The 17,690-nt window shown below is 66.2% G+C and overlaps 1 protein-coding gene across 1 annotated transcript; it reads left to right on the plus strand.

Moving 5' to 3' along the window:
* Positions 1 to 734: 734 nt before the first annotated feature.
* MEF2B (myocyte enhancer factor 2B) lies at positions 735 to 11,814 on the plus strand. The gene is made up of 9 exons (XM_071451776.1): positions 735 to 901; positions 7,021 to 7,100; positions 7,234 to 7,437; positions 7,507 to 7,638; positions 7,957 to 8,107; positions 9,785 to 9,930; positions 10,180 to 10,291; positions 10,377 to 10,464; positions 11,005 to 11,814. The coding sequence occupies exons 2-9, from the start codon at positions 7,047 to 7,049 to the stop codon at positions 11,339 to 11,341; spliced, it is 1,224 nt and encodes a 407-aa protein (XP_071307877.1). The 5' UTR covers positions 735 to 901; positions 7,021 to 7,046; the 3' UTR covers positions 11,342 to 11,814.
* Positions 11,815 to 17,690: the final 5,876 nt, after the last annotated feature.

The following is a 17,690-nucleotide window of genomic DNA, read 5'->3' on the forward strand; positions in this document are numbered from 1 at the left end:
GCTCATTAACGCTCCGCTAATTGCACTCCATAAATCACGAGATTTAAAAGCAGCTCTGAGGAAGGTGGCACGTCCTGAGCGCCTGAGAGCCTCGTCCAGAAATTCCTCATTTCTCCAGGTTTTCCTCCCCGGGGCTGGGAGCGGGGACAGGACCCCCAGGATGTCCAGGGTGCAAAAATGTCCCTGCTGTGGGGCTGGGTGGCGCCTGATTTCCCTCATTTCCTGATATTCCCTGATATTCCCTGATTCCCTGATATTCCCTGATTCCCGTAATATTCCCTGATATTCCATGATATTTCCTGATATTCCCTGATTTCCTGATTCCCCCAAATTCCCTGATATTCTCTGATGCTCCCTGATTTCCCCGATTCCCCTGAATTGCCTGATATTCCCTTATTTTCCCTGAATTCCCTGAATTCCCTGAATTCCCTGAATTCCCTGATATTCCCTGATATTCTCTGATGCTCCCTGATTTTCCCGATTCCCCTGGATTCCCTGATATTCCCTGATTTTCCCTGAATTCCCTGATATTCCCTGATATTCCCTTTTCCCACCTGCAGCGCCCGAACCCCCTGACCACGCCCCTTTCCTTCTCCCCGCCCCTCACCCGGACAAGGGCGTGACTATGCAAATAAGCGCCCGTCACTAACCAATGGCAGAGCAGCCCGGCTGCTGTATGCAAATCTTCGGGCGGTGTGGGCGGGGTTATGCAAATGTCAGCGGCGCTGCTCGCTCAGGCGGCGGCAGCGCTCCGGGGACACGAACGGGACCGGGACCGGCACCGGCACCGACACCGGGACCAGCACCGGCACCGCCACCGGCACCGCCACCGGGGCGTCCCCGGCCGCGCTGCAGCGCCGGGAGGGCGCGGAGCCGCCGAGGAGGGAGCGGCGCTGCCCAGGTGCGTGTCCCGCGGCGGGCACGGGGGTCCCGCGCTCCGGTGGCACCGGCGGCGGGCACGGGGCTCGGCGGCGGGCGCCAGCAGCGCCGTGGGCTCCGCTTTCCTCGGCCGGGCTCCGTCCGCATCGCGGCGGGGCGCACGGGCAGGGGAGCCCGGGGCCGGCCCGGGGAGGGGCCGGTGCGGCCGGGCCGGCGCCCGGCGGGCGGCTCTGGGCACGGCGGAGCCCCGGCCCCCGCCCCGCCGTCTCGGGATGGCGGCTATAAAAAGCCTGCGGTTTGCGCCGGGCTCGGGCCGGTTATTTTTACTCGTGTCTGCGCGGGGAGGAACGCCCGGGTTTAACCCAAAAGTGCAGCCTGGGCGGCGGCCGCCCTGCCCCGGCCCCGCCGCCGCCTCCCCGCCGCCCCCGGGCCACCGGAGCGCGGGGAAACTGAGGCACGGCAGCGGCGGGCTCGGTGCGGCTGCGGCGGCCGCGGGGACAGCGCGCCCGGTCCCCCCGATGGCGCTGTCACCTCCCGGGGGTGGCACAGCGGCCGGGCCGCTCCCGGCACGGGCTGGCACAGCGGCCCCGTCCCCTCCCGCTCCCGAGGGGACAGGACACGGGCACGGCTCCTGCCAGGGGCATCCCCAGCGTGGTGGCACCTCCATGTGCCATCCCCAGCGTGGTGGCACCTCCATGTGCCATGTCCAGCGTGGTGGCACCTCCATGTGCCATCCCCAGGGTGTCCCAGGGCACCTGGGTCCCCCTGGCACCTATGGACAGTGAGGTGGATCCTCTGCCGGATCCTCCTGCCCAGCACAGCCCGCTGCCAGTGCGTCCCTGTCCCTCCTGTCCCTCCTGTCCCTGCCCCTCCTGTCCCTGTCCCTCCTGTCCCTGTCCCTGCTGTCCCTGTCCCCATCCTCAGGGATTTTTACTCTTTTAATGACAGAAACTCTCCCAGCGCTGCCGGTCTGGACTTTCCCAGGGAATGAATTTCCCTGGAAGCTCGGGATGAGCAGGGAAGCGGAGATGGGCCCCAAGGAGGGGGGGCTGTGCCCCCAGGGGACCCCCCGGGCATCCCTGGGGCCGTGGGCTGGGAAAGGAGCGGGGGCGACCACCAGGACATCCCAGGCCTGGCCCTGTGCCACGGCCCCGCTGCCGGCCGGACACGGCACAGGGACCCCGGGGGCTCCGGGGGAAGGAGGGACCTGGTGCAGGCTCAGCTCTGGCCTAGGACCCCAAACCTGCCCAGGGCACTCATGGCACCCCAAAAGAGCGGATTTGGGAAACTTTGGGAAAGTTCTGTGCAAAGGGAGAGGGATCCTGCTGGGTCAAGCCAGCAGTAAACCAGCCTGAACCAGGCAATAAACCAGGCTAAACCAGGCAGTAAACCAGCCTGAACCAGGCAATAAACCAGCCTAAACCAGGCAATAAACCAGCCTAAACCAGGCAATAAACCAGCCTGAACCAGGCAATAAACCAGCCTAAACCAGGCAGTAAACCAGCCTAAACCAGGCAGTAAACCAGCCTAAACCAGGCAGTAAACCAGTTTAAACCAGCCTAAACCAGGCAGTAAACCAGTTTAAACCAGGCCTCAGGTCTGGTTTAGGATCCCAAACCTTCCCAAGCCCAGGGCACCCATGACATCCCAAAAAACGTGGATTTGGGAAACTTGGTGAGCCTTTGGCGCAGAGGGGGAGGGATCGTGCTGGGATCCAGCCGTGAGGGGCTGCAGAGCTGCACTGGGGGCACCAGGAGGATCTGGGGGAATCAGGACAATGCAAACCCCTGGAATTTCCCTCCTCTTCCCGGAAATCCCCGCAGGATGGTCAGGATAAGGCAGCTCCGCGAGCCAGGCAGCCCCAGAGCCCCGGGGCCAGCCCTGAGTGCCCCCAGCACCAAGCGGGGACCACCCCCAGGTCAATCCCAGCCCAATCCTGTGGGAATTGTGAGTTCCCTCCCTGGAGGGAGCCTCAGTCGTGCCCTGGGCCGGAGGGGGTCCGTGTGTCCGTCCATCCTCCCAGGGCCCTGAGCTGCCTCGGTTTTGGGGCCATTTCAACCCTTCCTCCTTCCTCACACTCATTTTGGAACCGAAAATCCTCCACCCATCAGCCCGGGGCTTTCGCTCTGTGTCAGCCCAGGGGGACGGGGACAGTGACAGTGACAGTGACAGCGACAGCAGGGCTGGAGGGCGGCCGTGCCCCCCAGAGCCCCAAACCCTGGCTTTGGGGTTTTATGGCTGCTGGGCGCTTGGGAAGGGGGGGACGGGCTGTGGGGAGGCCGTGGTGGTCCCAAAACCCCTCAGGGCCCCGTCCCCGCCTTTCCCCCATTCCCCGCTGGCTCCCAGTCCCCGCCCAGCGCTGCCGGCCCCGCGCTGGTTTGTGCTGCTCCCTTGTTTAAACAACCTATAAAAAGCAGGAGCGCCCAGCACAAACTCCACGCTCAACTTTGACTTTTCCCCGTGCTGGGCTCGGGATGCTGCTCACAGCAGCTCAGCCACTCCCAGGGGATCCAAACCACGGGGCCAGGCCTGGACCTGGCCCTCTGGGCTCAGCACTCCGGGTCTGGTGCTCCTAAAACCCCCATTTTTAATCCCCATTTCAAACCCTCACATCAAACCCCCATATCACACCCCCATTTCAAACCCCATTTCAAATCCCCGTTTAAATTCCCCATTTCAAAGCCCTCTTTCAGACCCCCAATTTAAATTCCCATTTCAAACCCCATTTCCAGCCCTATTTCAAATCCCCTTTTCAAGCTCCCTTTTCAAGTCCCCATTTCAGATCCCCATTTCAAACTCCCATCTCAAACCCCATTTAAATCCCCATTTCAAGCCCCCATTCCCACCCCTGTTCCCCTCCTGGTCCCACCATCATCCCCTCCCTCCTGTGGGATTTTGCTGCTCCTGGCTCAGATTTTCCCCTCCCTTGGGATAGAAGCTCTTTCTCCCGGCTCTAATTGTATTTTTTCTCCCAAAACGCTTTTTGGGAGCTGCCAGAAGCTACTAGCGGGTGCTTGAGAACCAATCCCCTCCCAGTCCTTCTCAGTCACCCCCGGCTCTCAGATTTGCAGCAAAACCCCCATAATTTGGTAAAAACCCCCTTTCCTGCACTTTCTGCTCCCCATGGGAGGATGAATCCCTGGGCAGCTCCGAGACCCTGACTTGGGGGTGTTTTAGGGGAGTGCTCAACCCTGGAGCAGCTTTTTCCTTTAGTACCCCCCTGCCTGGATTTTGGGATAAATTTGTTGGGTTTAGGGTTTCTGGGAGCAGCCAGGGGTGTGGAGGTGCTGCAGGCAGTGCTGGAGGCCCCGCTGTGGTGCTGGGAGTCCCACGGTGGCTCACAGGGATGGTTTGGTCTCTGCTCACTGCTCAGGAGCTGGAATTGGGGATTTACACCCCTAAAGGCACAGAGAGTCGGGGCTTTGGTTACAAACCCGACCCCAGCTCGGGGTCAGGGGTGAGGCCGAGCTGTGGGTGCTGGGTCCCACTGGGAATGGTTGGGATGAGGTGGGAGCGATCCCAACGCCAACCCCAACCCCAACCCCAACCAGCTCCTCTCAGGACCCCCCTTGGAATCTCCCTGTGGCTGCTGGAACCTTCCAGGTCCCCCTGGGCGTCCCCCATGGGGCTCTGAGGTACCACAGCATCCAAGGGTCTGTGGGGGATTGTCCCTAAGAAAATCCTTGGAGTTGTTCCATGGCCCTGCCGCAGGTGGGGGACGCAGCCGTCCATCCATGGATCCATGGATGCATCCCTCCATCCGTCCATCCATGATCCATCCATCCCTGTGTCCATTCACCATCCATCCATGGATTCATGGATCCATCCATCCATCCATGGATCCATCCATCCCTGTGTCCATCCATCCATCCATCCCTGTGTCCATCCATCCCTGTGTCCATCCATCCATCCATGGATCCACCATCCGTCCATGGATCCATGGATCCATCCCTCCATCCATCCATCCATCCATCCATCATCCATCCATGGATTCATCCATCATCCATCCATCCATCCATCCATCCATCCATCCATCCATCCATCATCCATCCCATGGATCCACCATCCTTCCATGGATCCATGGATCCATCCATCCCTGTGTCCATCCATCCATCCCATGGATCCATCCCTGTGTCCATTCATCCCTGTGTCCATCCATCCATCCCTGTGTCCATCCATCCATCCATCCCATGGATCCATCCCTGTGTCCATCCATCCATCCCTGTGTCCATCCATCCCTGTGTCCATCCATCCCTGTGTCCATCCATCCGTCCCTGTGTCCATCCATCCATCCCTGTGTCCATCCTTCCATCCCTCCCTCAAATCTCCCCCCAGGCTGAGGCTCTGCAGGGACACGGGGGGGTCACAGCCAGGCCAGCACCCCCTGCCCCAAAATGCCACCCCCAAAACGCCTCCCGGGGTGTCCCCAGGGAGCGGCGCAGGTGTCGGGGCCAGGAGGACACCCCCGGGATGGTTGGGAACAGGAAAACCTCTCCTTTTCCAGCCGGGAATTCTCAGCCCTTTCCGGCGGGGCCGGGGTGCTCTGGGCACCCCCAGGCCCTCGGGGAGGGGGCACGGGGGGGGTCGTGCGTGGGCCCGGGGACACAGGGTGGCAGCGGGGCCGTGGGAACGGCAGCGCAATTTCCTTCCATAAATTAAAATTAGTTTTGATCAGCTAAAAATAGCAGCGAGCACGATGGTGAAATGGCAACGTGCTCGAGAGGGGGAGGCGGGACACGCCGGGGGCATCGGGGGACCCGAGGGTCCCCAACTGCACCCCTGGCACCGGGGGGGTCCCGAAGCCGTCCCCAACACGGAGCCACCGCCCCGCTGTGTCCCAGCCCCGCTCCTGCCCCGTGGTTTGGGGACAGCGGGGACAGAGCCAGGCCAGGTCTGTCCCCGCACCCGGGTGGGGCTGGGGACATCTCAGTGCCACCCGTGGCCCTGCCCCGCTGGTGGAATTGGGGGATTTTGGGGTGGCTCTTGCTGGGGGGGTGACAGAGGGACAGGAACTGGGGGGTGTGACAGAAACTGGGGATGTGACAGAAACTGGAGGGTGCGACAGGAATTGGGGGGGATGTGACAGGAATTGGGGGGGATGTGACAGGAATTGGGGGGTGTGACAGGAATTGGGGGGTCCCAGCGCTGTGGGGGTGTCAGAGGAGTGGGAACTGCGGGGGTGTGACAGGAATTGGGGGTGTCCCACACTGTGGAGGTGGCAGAGGGACAGGAACAGGGGGGTGTGACAGGAATTGGGGGGTGTGACAGGAATTGGGGTGTCCCACACTGTGGGGGTGGCAGAGGGACAGGAACGGGGGGCAGTGACAGGAACAGGGGACAGTGACAGCAATTGGGGGGCAGTGACAGGAACAGGGGTGTCCCAGCGCTGTGGGGGTGTCAGAGGGGCAGCAATTGGGGACAGTGACAGCAATTGGGGACAGTGACAGCAATTGGGGGTGTCCCAGCGCTGTGACGCGCTCGGGGGTGCTGCGCCCCTCAGCCACGGCGGCCCCGGGGGTCGCCAGCCCCGTGTCCCCGTCCCGGGCCGGCTCTCGGGGCGGGCGGGCGGTTTCGCTTCGCCGCCTCCTCGTGCCGCCACTTCCTGGCCCGCGAGTGGCGGAGGTCAAATTTAGTCTGCTGGAGCCTGAAAAAAAAAATTTAAAAAAAGAAATTTAAAAAAAATCCCCAAATTTAAACCTCAAACCAACCCTTTTGTCTGAGGGACCCTCCCCGCCGCCAGCCCGGCCCCCTTTTAAGCGCCCTCCCCGTCCCACGGAGCCGCCGGGAGCAGCTTCGGGAGCAGCCTCGGGGGTCTGGGGTGAGAACTCGGCTCCCAAACCCCCGGGATTTGGGATCCCGTGATTTGGGATCGCGGCCGACACCCAAAGGCGCTTGGGGAGTGTGGATTGGGGTGGCTGGGCAAGGCCAAGGGGATTTTTTCCCCTCTAACCCAACAGAATTTCCCAATTTCCCCCCATTTTCCGCTTGGCCACCATCTTCGCGGAAGAAGAAATGACCGAACTTCCTCCGAAAATCGATTTTTTTTCGCAGCCAAACTTATTTTTGGCGGCGCTGGGGCGGACCCTGGCTGGGGACAGCCCCGAGGGCCGCGGGGCTCAGGCGTTTCTCGCTCTCTTCCAGCCCCGAACCCAGCGGAGGAGGCGAAAATGGGCCGCAAAAAGATCCAGATCAGCCGCATTTTGGACCAGCGGAACCGGCAGGTGGGGGCTGCTCGGGGTGAGGTGGGACCAGGGGGAGGATGAGGAGGACGGGAGGCAAAACCACCCCGGGGGGAGCGTTTCTGGGAGGAATGGGCGCCGTTCTCGGGGGGTTTTCACGGCCGGCCCCCCTCAGGTGACCTTCACCAAGCGGAAATTCGGGCTGATGAAGAAGGCGTACGAGCTGAGCGTGCTGTGCGACTGCGAGATCGCCCTGATCATCTTCAACAGCACCAACCGCCTGTTCCAGTACGCCAGCACCGACATGGACAAGGTGCTGCTCAAGTACACCGAGTACAGCGAGCCCCACGAGAGCCGCACCAACTCCGACATCCTCGAGGTAGCGGCCGGGGCGGCCCCCGGGGCCCCGCGGTGCCGCAGGGACGCGCTCATTGTCACCTCCCCGCAGACGCTGAAGCGCAAAGGGCTGGGGCTGGAGAGCCACGAGCTGGAGCTGGAGGAGGGCCCGGAGCCGCCCGGGGACAGGGGCAGGAGGCTCGGGGAGGGCGTGGATCTGTCCCTGGCGCGGCCCAGGTTCTATGTGAGTCCTGTCCCCTCGCTGGCCTTGGGTTCTGGTTTGTCCTGCAGGGTCCTCACGCCCTTCTTGGCCTCTGGTTCATCCTGAAGGGTCCTGAGCGTCCCCAGGTGTCCCCAAGGATCCCATTCCATCCCTGTCCTTGGGTTTTGGTTCATCCTGAAGGGTTCATCCGAGGGTCCCCAGGTGTCCTGTCCCCTCCCTCTCTTTGGGATCTGACTTGTCCTGCAGAGTCCTGAGGGTCCCCAAGGATCCCGAGGGTCCCTGTCCCTGACCCCTGTGTGTCCCCTACGGTCCCTGTCCCTGACCCCTGTGTCCCCGCAGAGCCCGGTGCCGCTGCCCGAGGCCGCCTATGGCAGCTCCCCCCTGGCCCCCGAGGGCTCCCTGGGCTCCCCGCAGGGCCAGGGCCGCTCCCCCGCCCTCAGAGCCGCGGCTCCCAAGGCGCCCGGACGGTCCCCGGGGCCGCTGCCCCCAGGTAGGCTCGGGGACACTGCAGGGGTGGGCACCGGGGAGGGGACCCGGCCATGGGGGTCCTGTGCCCACCATGGGCACCCCGGCACCCCCTGGACACCCCATCCCCACCATGGGCACCCTGGCACCACCCTGGACACCCCATCCCCACCATGGGCACCCTGGCACCACCCTGGACACCCCATCCCCGCTGTGGGCACCCTGGCACCACCCTGGACACCCCATCCCTGCCATGGGGGTCCTGTGCCCACCATGGGCATTCCGGCACCCCCTGGACACCCCATTACCACCCTGGGTACCTCATCCCCGCCATGGGCACCCCATCCTTGCCATGGGCACCCCGGCACCCCCCTGGACACCCCATCCCTATCATGGACACCCCATTTCCAACATGGACACCCCATCCCCACCATAGGGAATCCATTACCACCATGGGGTCTCCATTTCCACCATGGGCACCTCCTCCTTTCCATGGACACCCCATTCCTTCCATAAACACCCCATTCCCTCCATGGGCCCCCTACCCTGGACACCCCATCCCCTCCATGGTCACCCCATCCCCTCCACGGACCCCCCTCCCCGGACACCCCATTCCCTCCACGGACCCCCCTCCCCGGACACCCCATTCCCGCCCTGGCCCCTGTCCCGGCCGTGCCCACCCCGTCCCTGCCCCGCGGGGATTTTCCCCGCCCGGCCCCGCATGCAAAGCTCCTCCCGCGGGGCCTTCCCGGGCGCGGGGCCGGGGCTGCGTGGGCAGGAGCGGGGCCGCAGCTGTGGAAACACCGGCCCGGGGTGGCTCCAGCTGCTTCCTGTGCCCGGCAGCAGCGGCAGCAGCTGTGCCCTCACCCTGTGCCCATCGAGCCCATCCCGGGCACAGCCTGGCACGGGGTCTCAGCCCCGGTGGGGACAGAAAGGGGCTGGAAATGCCACAAACCCCGGGGCCCAAGCCTGGAAATGCCCGGGGGTGGGAGGTGGCACGGGATGGGGACAGGCAGGGATGGGGACAGGCAGGGATGGGGACAGGGAGGGATGGGGACAGGGAGGGATGGGGACAGGCAGGGATGGGACAGGCAGGGATGGGGACAGGGAGGGATGGGGACAGGGAGGGATGGGACAGGCAGGGATGGGACAGGCAGGGATAGGGACAGGCAGGGATGGGGACAGGGAGGGATGGGGACAGGGAGGGATGGGACAGGGAGGGATGGGGACAGGGAGGGATGGGACAGGCAGGGATGGGACAGGGAGGGATGGGACAGGCAGGGATGGGACAGGGATGGATGGGACAGGCAGGGATGGGGACAGGCAGGGATGGGACAGGCAGGGATGGGACAGGCAGGGATGGGGACAGGGAGGGATGGGGACAGGAGGCAGGGATGGGACAGGCAGGGATGGGGACAGGCAGGGATGGGACAGGCAGGGATGGGACAGGCAGGGATGGGGACAGGGAGGGATGGGGACAGGAGGCAGGGATGGGACAGGCAGGGATGGGGACAGGCAGCACCCCAAACCCGGGACGGGGTGGCCGCTGGCCATTCCCGTGGGTGCCATTCCCTCCAGCCGGGCGTTGCAGCCCCCGTCCCCTGCCCTGGGTGTCACCTCCTGTCGCAGCCCGGTGGCTTTGCTGGCACACCCGGCTGCCCCGGGGCTCATCCGTGTGTCCCGCTGTCCGTCTGTCCCCCAGGGCTCGGCTACCCCCTGTTCCCCGCCACCAGCCTGAGCCGCGCCCTGGCCACCAAAACGCCACCGCCGCTGTTCCTGGGGGCCGAGGGCCGGCGCGGGGAGAGCCAGGGCGGCCTGGCCAGCGGCCGGAGCGGCGGCACCGCGGCGGTGAGTCGGCTGTCCCCAAAGCCATGCAGCTGTCCCCGAGGCCACGTGGCTGTCCCAGGGCCTCATGGCTGTCCCAGGGCCACACGGCTGTCCCCAGGGCCTCACGACTGTCCCCGAGGCCACATGGCTGTCCCCTTCCCAGACCCCGCTCCTCCCATCCGCCCCTTCCTCTGGTCCTTGCTGGGGGGCTCGGGGTCCCCGCGGGGCTTTGGGACCCCGAACCCATTGGGGTCCCCCCGTTTTCCGCAGCGGCCGCTGTTCCCCGCCCTGCAGACGCTGAGCCCCGTGCTCAGCCCGGGCAGCTCCGGCCTCCCGAGCCACGGCCTCGCCGGCTTCCCCTTCCTCAGCCCGGCCCAGGCGGGTGAGTGGCGTTGCCCCAGCCTCGGGACAGCCCTGTCCCCTCCCTTTGTCACCCCCTCCCGCTCACTGTGTGCTCTCACCCACAGATTTTGGGGCTGGAGAGGCCCCAACGCCCCCCGGATTCCTGCAGCCCCCCCCGGCCTGGCAGCACCCCCGGGACATGGCAGCGCTGGGGTGAGGAGGGGTGGGGACAGGACAGGGGACAGGGTGGGGACAGGAGTGGCCCTGGCATGAGGACAGGAGGGACAGGGCAGGAGACAGGGTGGGGACAGGGCAGGGGACAGGATGGGGACAGGAGGGACAGGGGGGGCACAGGAGGGACAGGGCAGGGGACAGGGTGGGGACAGGGCAGGACAGCGGGGACAGGACATGGCAGCACTGTGGTAAGGACAGGGGTGGCCTGGGGCAGGGGACAGGGGGGACAAGACGAGGGTGACCCCATCCTGCTGTCACCTCCCGGCCATGGGCGGCACCGAGGGCCAGCCCCCACCCAGCGGCTGCTCTTGGGGGTCACCCCGAAGCACCCCCAGGTTATTCCCAGCCGGGATCCCCCGTGGGTCCTGTCCCCATGTCCCCCCCAGCAGCCGTGTGGGCCCAGCTGGGCCAGAACCAGCCCAGGACAGGAGCTCGGGGGTCTCAGCCCCTGTAGGGGTGACAAGGGGACACGGCGCCGGTGAGGCGGGGCCAGCCCCTCATCCCTCGCTGTCGCCGCAGGGCCAGCAGCCGCATCGTCCCCGCGGAGGAGCCGCCAGCCGCTGTCCCCGGCGCGTCCCCGCAGCCGCAGCCCATCAGCATCAAATCGGAGCGGGCGTCGCCGGGGCTGGGCTGTGCCCCGGGCACCCCCCAGCCCCCCCTGCCCACCCTGGCGCCCCTCAGCGAGGCCCCCCGAGCCTCCGGCGAGCTCCAGCCCCGCGATGGCTTCGCCAAGAGCTTCCCCCCGTACGCGCCGGGGCCGCCGCGGCCGCTGCCGGACGAGCCGAGGGTCGCGGTCCCCGCTGTCCCCGCGGTCCCCGCGCGGAGGGCACAGCCCCTGGACGTTTGGCAGAGATAGCGAGGCCGGCGGGGCGCGGGGAGGGGAAGCAGCCCCCGCTCCTGCCCCATCGCAGCCGCTCGGGATCCCCCGGTGCCCCCAGGGTCGCTGTCCCCGCCCGGGGGCTGCAGCTCCTCCAGACCCCCCCTCCCCAAGTCCCCTCCTTTGGGCGCGGCCGGGAGCTGTGGCCGTGTCCTGTCCGGGGGCGCTGGGCGCTGTCCCCGCAGTGTCCCCAGCGTGTCCCCAGCCTGTCCCCAGCCTGTCCCCAGCCTGTCCCCAGCGTGTCCCAGCAGCCGGAGTGGCCGGGAAGCGCCACGCGGGGGCAGCAGGACTGAGAGCAGCGGCAGCGGCTCCAACCCGGCAGCCCCGGCCCCATCCCGCGGCCATGGGGACAGGGACAGGGGACAGGGACAGGGACAGGGGACAGCGCTGCGCCCCCAGCAGGGGCTCTTTTCTATTTATTATCTTCGCACCAATAAAGAGCTGGGGGGCTCGGGGTGTCTGCTGTGAGGTTTTTGGGCGCGGGCGGCCCAGTTCGGGGTGGCACGGCGGTGATGTCCCCGCGGGAGAGGTGGCACTGCCCGCACGCCCTCGGTCTCAGCGTCGCTGTCCCGGCCCGTGTCCCCCAGGCTCAGAGCCACCTCTCGGGGTCGCTGACCCGCGGGGTGGGTGACAGCCGGGTCACCCCTGCTCCGGTGGGGTCGCTGGGGCTCAGCCGTGCTGCCCCCACCCCTCGGTGACCCCAGAAAAGCCTCTCGGGGGTCTCAGAGCACGGGGGAGAAGGAAAAACCCCTGAAAATCGGGGTCTGGGGGGCAAGGCGGGGGTTAAGGCCCGGCCTAGCTGAGCTGAGCCTGTTTTGGGTCAGGGCTGGGCTGGGTTTGGGGGTTCTGCCGGTTTTGGGGTGGGGGAGCATCCCTGGGGGCTGTGCTGGGCACGGCGGCGCTGCTGGGGGGGGACAGGGAGGGACAGCCGGGTCCTGCAGCGCCACCACCCACGGGGACACCCGGGGGGGCTCGGGGCGCCCCAGCACCGCTCGGGCACCCCCAGGCCGGGATCAGGCAGGGCCGGGGGTCCCGCACACCCCCAGGCCGAGCTGGGCCCCTTCCCCCGGCTGGGGAGCGATGGATTATGGCCCCGAGATTAAAACCTGGGCGGGAGATTAATCCTGGCGAGAGTTTGCCCGGTTTAATAGAGCGCCACAAATACCAGGCGGGATTAGGGGGCTGTGCCGAGCCGCGCCGGGCCCAGCGCCACCCCCCGAGGGTGGCGGGTCCCCTCCAGGGCCACCTTTGGGCCCGGGCCGGGGTCTGCGGCTGCGAGAGGAGGCGACACAGCGGGAGCGGGAGTGGGGGCTGGGGTAAGAGGCTCTGATTGAATAGCAATGACTGCATGATTTATGGTTTGCATTATTGCACGCCTCATTTGAATATATGCTAATCAGGCCTTTTTTTTTTTTTTTTCTTTTTTTTTTTTTTTTCCCCTCTCTCCCCCTGGTTTTGTTTGTAAGATTTAGATTTGCTATGGCAACCCGCTGGCATGGAAGGAGCGCCAGGAAATGTCAGGGCGAGGTGAGCCCCGGGGAGGGGCCGGGGGCTGCGGGGGCGGCGGTGGCGGCGGGGGGGACGCGGCGCGTCCCGGCCCCGGCACCCGGGAACGGCCGGCGGGACCGGAGGGCAGCGGCGGGAGCGCCGGGAGCGGCCGGAGCTGCGCATCCCAGCCCTGCCGGCAGGTCCGGTACCGCCCATTGCGACACGTCCCGAACTGGGCTCGGGAAGTGCCCCGGGGTGTCCCCAGCCCCGCTGGGGTCCCTCGGAGCGGCCTTGCTGTCCCTGTGTCCTCAGCCTGGCGGAGGGGCTGGCGCTGCCCATGGCGCTGCCCCAGAGGTGGCACCAGGGACCCGCAGCTGCCGGGGGTGACTCGGGGCAGGGGCAGAGCTGCGCTGTCCCCAACCCCGGCCACCTCCGGCGCTCCCTGAGCCCTTCCCAGCCGGCCCGGGGGCGGCCCGGTCCATCCCGGTCACCCCGGGCCCAGCCGGGGCGGCCGCGCCGCTCGGGGGGCGCTGGGCTCCGGCGGAGCCGCCGGGGCTTTGTCTGCGCTCGGGGCCGGCGCCTCCCCTGCGCTGCGGGCGGGACGTGCCGGGGGACCCGCACCCCATTTGGGGCCGGGGACCTTTCCAGGCGGGCCTGGCACGGTGGGTTTGGGGTTATTCCGCCCGCAGCAGCCGCTGGCAGCGGATCCCTCGGGGCGGGGGTGTCCCCGATCCCGGGCGGCCACGGGGTCCCCGCGCTGTCCCCACCCCGCAGCTCTGCCCGTCCCGGGGCAGGCCCGGGGTGGCTCCGGAGCCCGGTGTCCCTGCAGGGCCGCCCTCCCCAACCGGGGCCGATCTCCGCCGGAACCGGGGCCGTTCCACGCCTTACAACGGGGCCGCACCGAGCCCCGGGGCCGCGGCCCCGACGGAACGGAGCTGACCGGTCCCTCCTGGCGTCCCCGCCGCCTCAAAGCGGGGCCGAGACGGGCACCGGGGGCTGCCTGTCCCCCGGTGCATCCTCCCCCAAACACCCATTTTGTTGTTTTGCAAAAGCCCTGAAATATTCATGGCGCTGTGCCGAGCGCCTCTTAATGAATTTTTGATCAAAACTCCATCAAGGAGCCCAAATACGCCACCCACTCCCCTAAATCCGCGCCGTCGGGGCTGGGGGGCAGCGGGCGCGCCGGTACCGGGCGGCTGGGGGAGCCGGGCCCGGCCCGAGCGCCTTTTACCGGGGGAAGCCCCCGGGCAAACCGGGGCTCTCGCGGCCACCGAGGGCGGGGATGGCACCGCAGCTCCGGGCACGGGAATCACGAGGCTGGCCGCAAGATTTGGGGCGTCGGACGCTCAGGCCAGGCCTCCTGCTTCTGCCGGGGCCGGCAGGGAGCGGCCGAGCCGCCGGGAAGCCCCGGTTGGACGGGACGGGCGGCGGGCGGCCGGGGACGCGCGTCCCGGTGCCCCCGAGCTCGGCCGCGAGAAAAATTCGTTAATGAGGAAATGCATAAGCGGAGCTCATTAGGGCAGAGCGCGGAGCCCGAGGCCTCCCCGCAGCACCGGGCGGGGGCCGCTCGTCCCCGGGGCGGGCAGGACTCGGGAGGGCACCGGGGCGGCCCCAGCACCGGCAGCGGCGCGGTCCCGGTTCGGCGGCGGCCGCGCATCCCGGGGGCTGCGGGGCTCAATCCAGGCCCGGCTCTCCCGGCCGCGCTCGGGGGCTCCGGCTCCGCGGGGGTTCGGTGTCCCTGGGTGTCCCCCCCTTCCCCGAGGCCGAATTTGGGGCGCGAACCCCCCCGGGCGCCGCGCGGAACCCCCGGGATTTTTTAGCGCTCCCAAAACCCCGGCGCGCCCGGGAGAAGCGAAGGGAGGGGGGAATCCGTTCCCGGGGGTTTGGAGGTGTTAACCCGGGAACAGCGAGGGATTTGGGCTGGAATGGAATAAAAAATTGCCAATTTCTGCTTCATCTCCACGCAATAATCCCGCGGCGGCCCGGAAAGGGGAGCGCCTTCCGCAGCCCCTGCCGCAGCCCCGGGAGGGGGGCACGGGGCAGGGGGACCCCCAAACCCTCCCCGCGCCCCCCCTGGGGTGCCCCAAATCCCGAGGGTCCCCGGGGAGGCGCGGTGGGGTCCCCGGAGCGGCCGCTGCCACCCGCTGCCCGTGCAGGGCCGCATCGGCGGGGTCAGCGCGATTGCTGTTATTATTATTATCATTATTATCATTATTATTATCATTATTATTATTATTATATCTCCTTTTTTTTAAATAATAAAATCCTCGTTATTTTTAGGTTCTGCTGCTGCCAGAGCCGCCCCCCGCCCCCGCGCTCCCCCCAGCCTGGTTTCCCCCCTCCCTCTCCAAGCTCCGGGCGAACCTATCCCGCTCCCGACGCGAGCGCGTCATTCCTTACGTAGTAAAATATGGAGAAAGCAAGGAAAAAAAAAAAAAAAAAAAAAAAAAAAAAAAAAAAAAAAAAAAAAGACGCATTTTTTCCCCTCCTCTCTCCCATCTCCATTTCCAAAAGGGACAAAATGGATGTTTGGGCGGAATCCGCCCCCCGCCACTGCCGCCTCACCCCGAGGCCCCGTCAGCGGCGGGGCCGGGGCTGCCCGGTGCGCTCGGGGCGTTCGGGCGGACGTTCCCTGTTTAACCCCACGTAACGGCAACGTGAGCGCGGGGGCTCCGCTCCGCGCAGCCCGGCCGGGGCTCCCGGGAGCCGCAGCCCCGCCCGGATGGCCCCGGGCTCCGCGCCCTGCCCGCTGCCGGTGCCGGTTCCCCCCAGCCCCGGCGTCCCGGCGGCTCCCGGCTCCCGCGGCCGCCGCTAAGTCAGTAATGGACGCAGAGGTGCGGAGGGAGGTAAATAATCCCCTCCCCACTCCCTCTTTTTTCCGCCGCCGTTTTTCCCCCCCTCTCCTCTGCCCCGCACTGAACTCCCCGCGCCGGGGCGGCCGCCGGTGCCGCCGGTGCTGCCGGTGCCGGCGGGGCAGGGCTGGGCGGGCACCGGCGGCCGCCGCGCTCCCCCTCCCGCTTCTCCCAACTTGGAGGAAGTCTGCGAGGGGGGACCCCGCGCCTCCCCTTCCCTCGCCCGATATTTTTAATTTTTTTTTTTTTTTTTCCGGGGGTGGGTGGGGTGTTCTTCGCCCTCCCCCCGCCCCGTCCCGGATTAGGGTCCCGGCAGCCCCGGTGCGAGTGTCGGGGTGGGGGCGAGATGGCGCGGGGAGGGGGGAACGGGGACGAGGCGTGGAAAGCTGCCCTCCCTCCGGCTCCCGCAGCGCCGGGAACAATGGCCACGGGCTCCGTGGGGACAATGCCCGGCGGAGCCGAGCTGCTTGGGTTGCAGGACACGTCCACCACCGCCTCGGCCACCCCGGGCCCCGGCCCCCCGCTCCCCCGGGCCACGCACCCCCCGTTCCCCCGGGACCGTGGGAAAACGCGTGGCCGGGCTCGGCGGGGACGCAAGGGAGGGGACACCAAACTTGGCGAAAAGTGTCCCCGCGCCGCCGCGGGGGCCGCCGCCGTCCCCCGGCTGCTCTGGGGTCCCCGCGGAGCCCTCGCGGTCGCCGTCACCCGGCGCGGCTCCTCCCGGCGGCCGGGGCTCAACAGGTCGGTACCGGCACGGCCCAGGTGCGCCCGGCCCCGCTGCCAGCGCCGCCGCGCTCCCCCCGAGCCGCCCTCCCCTCATTATTCCTGTTATCCCAAGGCAGCCTCCGTGCCCAAACGCCGGCATGTGCGAGGCAAACAGAGCGCGATTGTTCCGAGCCTGGGAACGCGCGGAGGGGGCGCGGGGGCCGCCGCCCGCCGCCCCCCGCCCGGCCCCCGCTCAGACGCGATTGTGATGGAAATGGGCCTTTCCCCGCATGCTGTTGAACTTGATGTTGACTCCTTTTCTTTTTGGAGTTTCACATCTCCTCGCTCACTTGTTTTGTGGGAAAATTTTCTCCCGAGCTTCGGTGTGAAATTAATTAATCGGGGCCTCTAGATGGCAATGGGACACAAAAGGGGACAGCCCGGGGAAACTCCGGCAAACTCACAAAAGCCACCCCCGGGGTTTAGAGCCCCGGGGCCGGTCGGAGCGACTGCCCTGCCCTGCCCGGTGCCCGAGGTAAGGGGCTGCCGGAGCGGAGTTTCGGTGTGTGCAGCTATTTTGATATTTTTTTAAATTATAATTTTGCGAGGGAAGGATTTGGGGGTTAAAAAAAAATATAGAGAGCAGGGAGAAAGGGGCGTGGGGGGTTCTGTGTGGGGCTGCGGTGTTGTGTGGGCATTCCCTTCCATCCCTGCGTTGGTGCGAGGCTGTAAAAACAACAACAACAACAACAACAACAAAACAAAAACAAAAAAAAAAAAAAAAGGAAAGCAAAAAAGGAAAAAGAAGGAAAAAAAAGAATACAAGGGGAAAAAAAAATATCCCCATGCAAAAAGCCGGGGTTGAATTCGGTATTTCTGGCGAAAGGAAGAAAAAATAATTAATTCTCTTGGTTTGTTGCTATTTTTCCCCTTGAAAAACAAAAAGTGTCCGGGGGGTTCTGCTGTGCCCAGCTCTGCCCGAGCGGGCACGGCGGGAACCCCGCGCCGTTGTTCCCCGAGCTGGGGAATCTCCGCCGCGCACGGGGACGGGGGAAAACCAGTTCGGCTCCCAGTTTGGACTGGGAATGGTTGGTTCGATCCCCAGTGCCTTCCCTCGCTCGCGGTTTCGACGGGTGCCGCGCGTGTGTCGGGATCGGCGGCGGCGGGGGGAGAAATGGAAAATCAGATTTTCCTCGGAAGCACTTGGCAGGGCAGGATGTGATGGCTTGGAGGCGCATCAATCTTCTGCACAGCGCTCGGGGCTTTGGGGGAATATTTCCGCA

The sequence above is a fragment of the Agelaius tricolor genome, unplaced genomic scaffold (assembly GCF_023055355.1).
Source record: "Agelaius tricolor isolate 1412-34295 unplaced genomic scaffold, bAgeTri1.0.p SCAF_33, whole genome shotgun sequence".
Taxonomy (NCBI): domain Eukaryota; kingdom Metazoa; phylum Chordata; class Aves; order Passeriformes; family Icteridae; genus Agelaius; species Agelaius tricolor.

Bases quoted from the DNA above. Each gene is read 5' to 3' on its own strand.
- MEF2B (XM_071451776.1), top strand. From the start codon at position 7,047: ATGGGCCGCAAAAAGATCCAGATCAGCCGCATTTTGGACCAGCGGAAC. The intron at 9,931-10,179 runs GTGAGTCGGCTG...CGTTTTCCGCAG, and splicing joins GGAGCGGCGGCACCGCGGCG to CGGCCGCTGTTCCCCGCCCT. The intron at 10,292-10,376 runs GTGAGTGGCGTT...TCTCACCCACAG, and splicing joins CCTCAGCCCGGCCCAGGCGG to ATTTTGGGGCTGGAGAGGCC.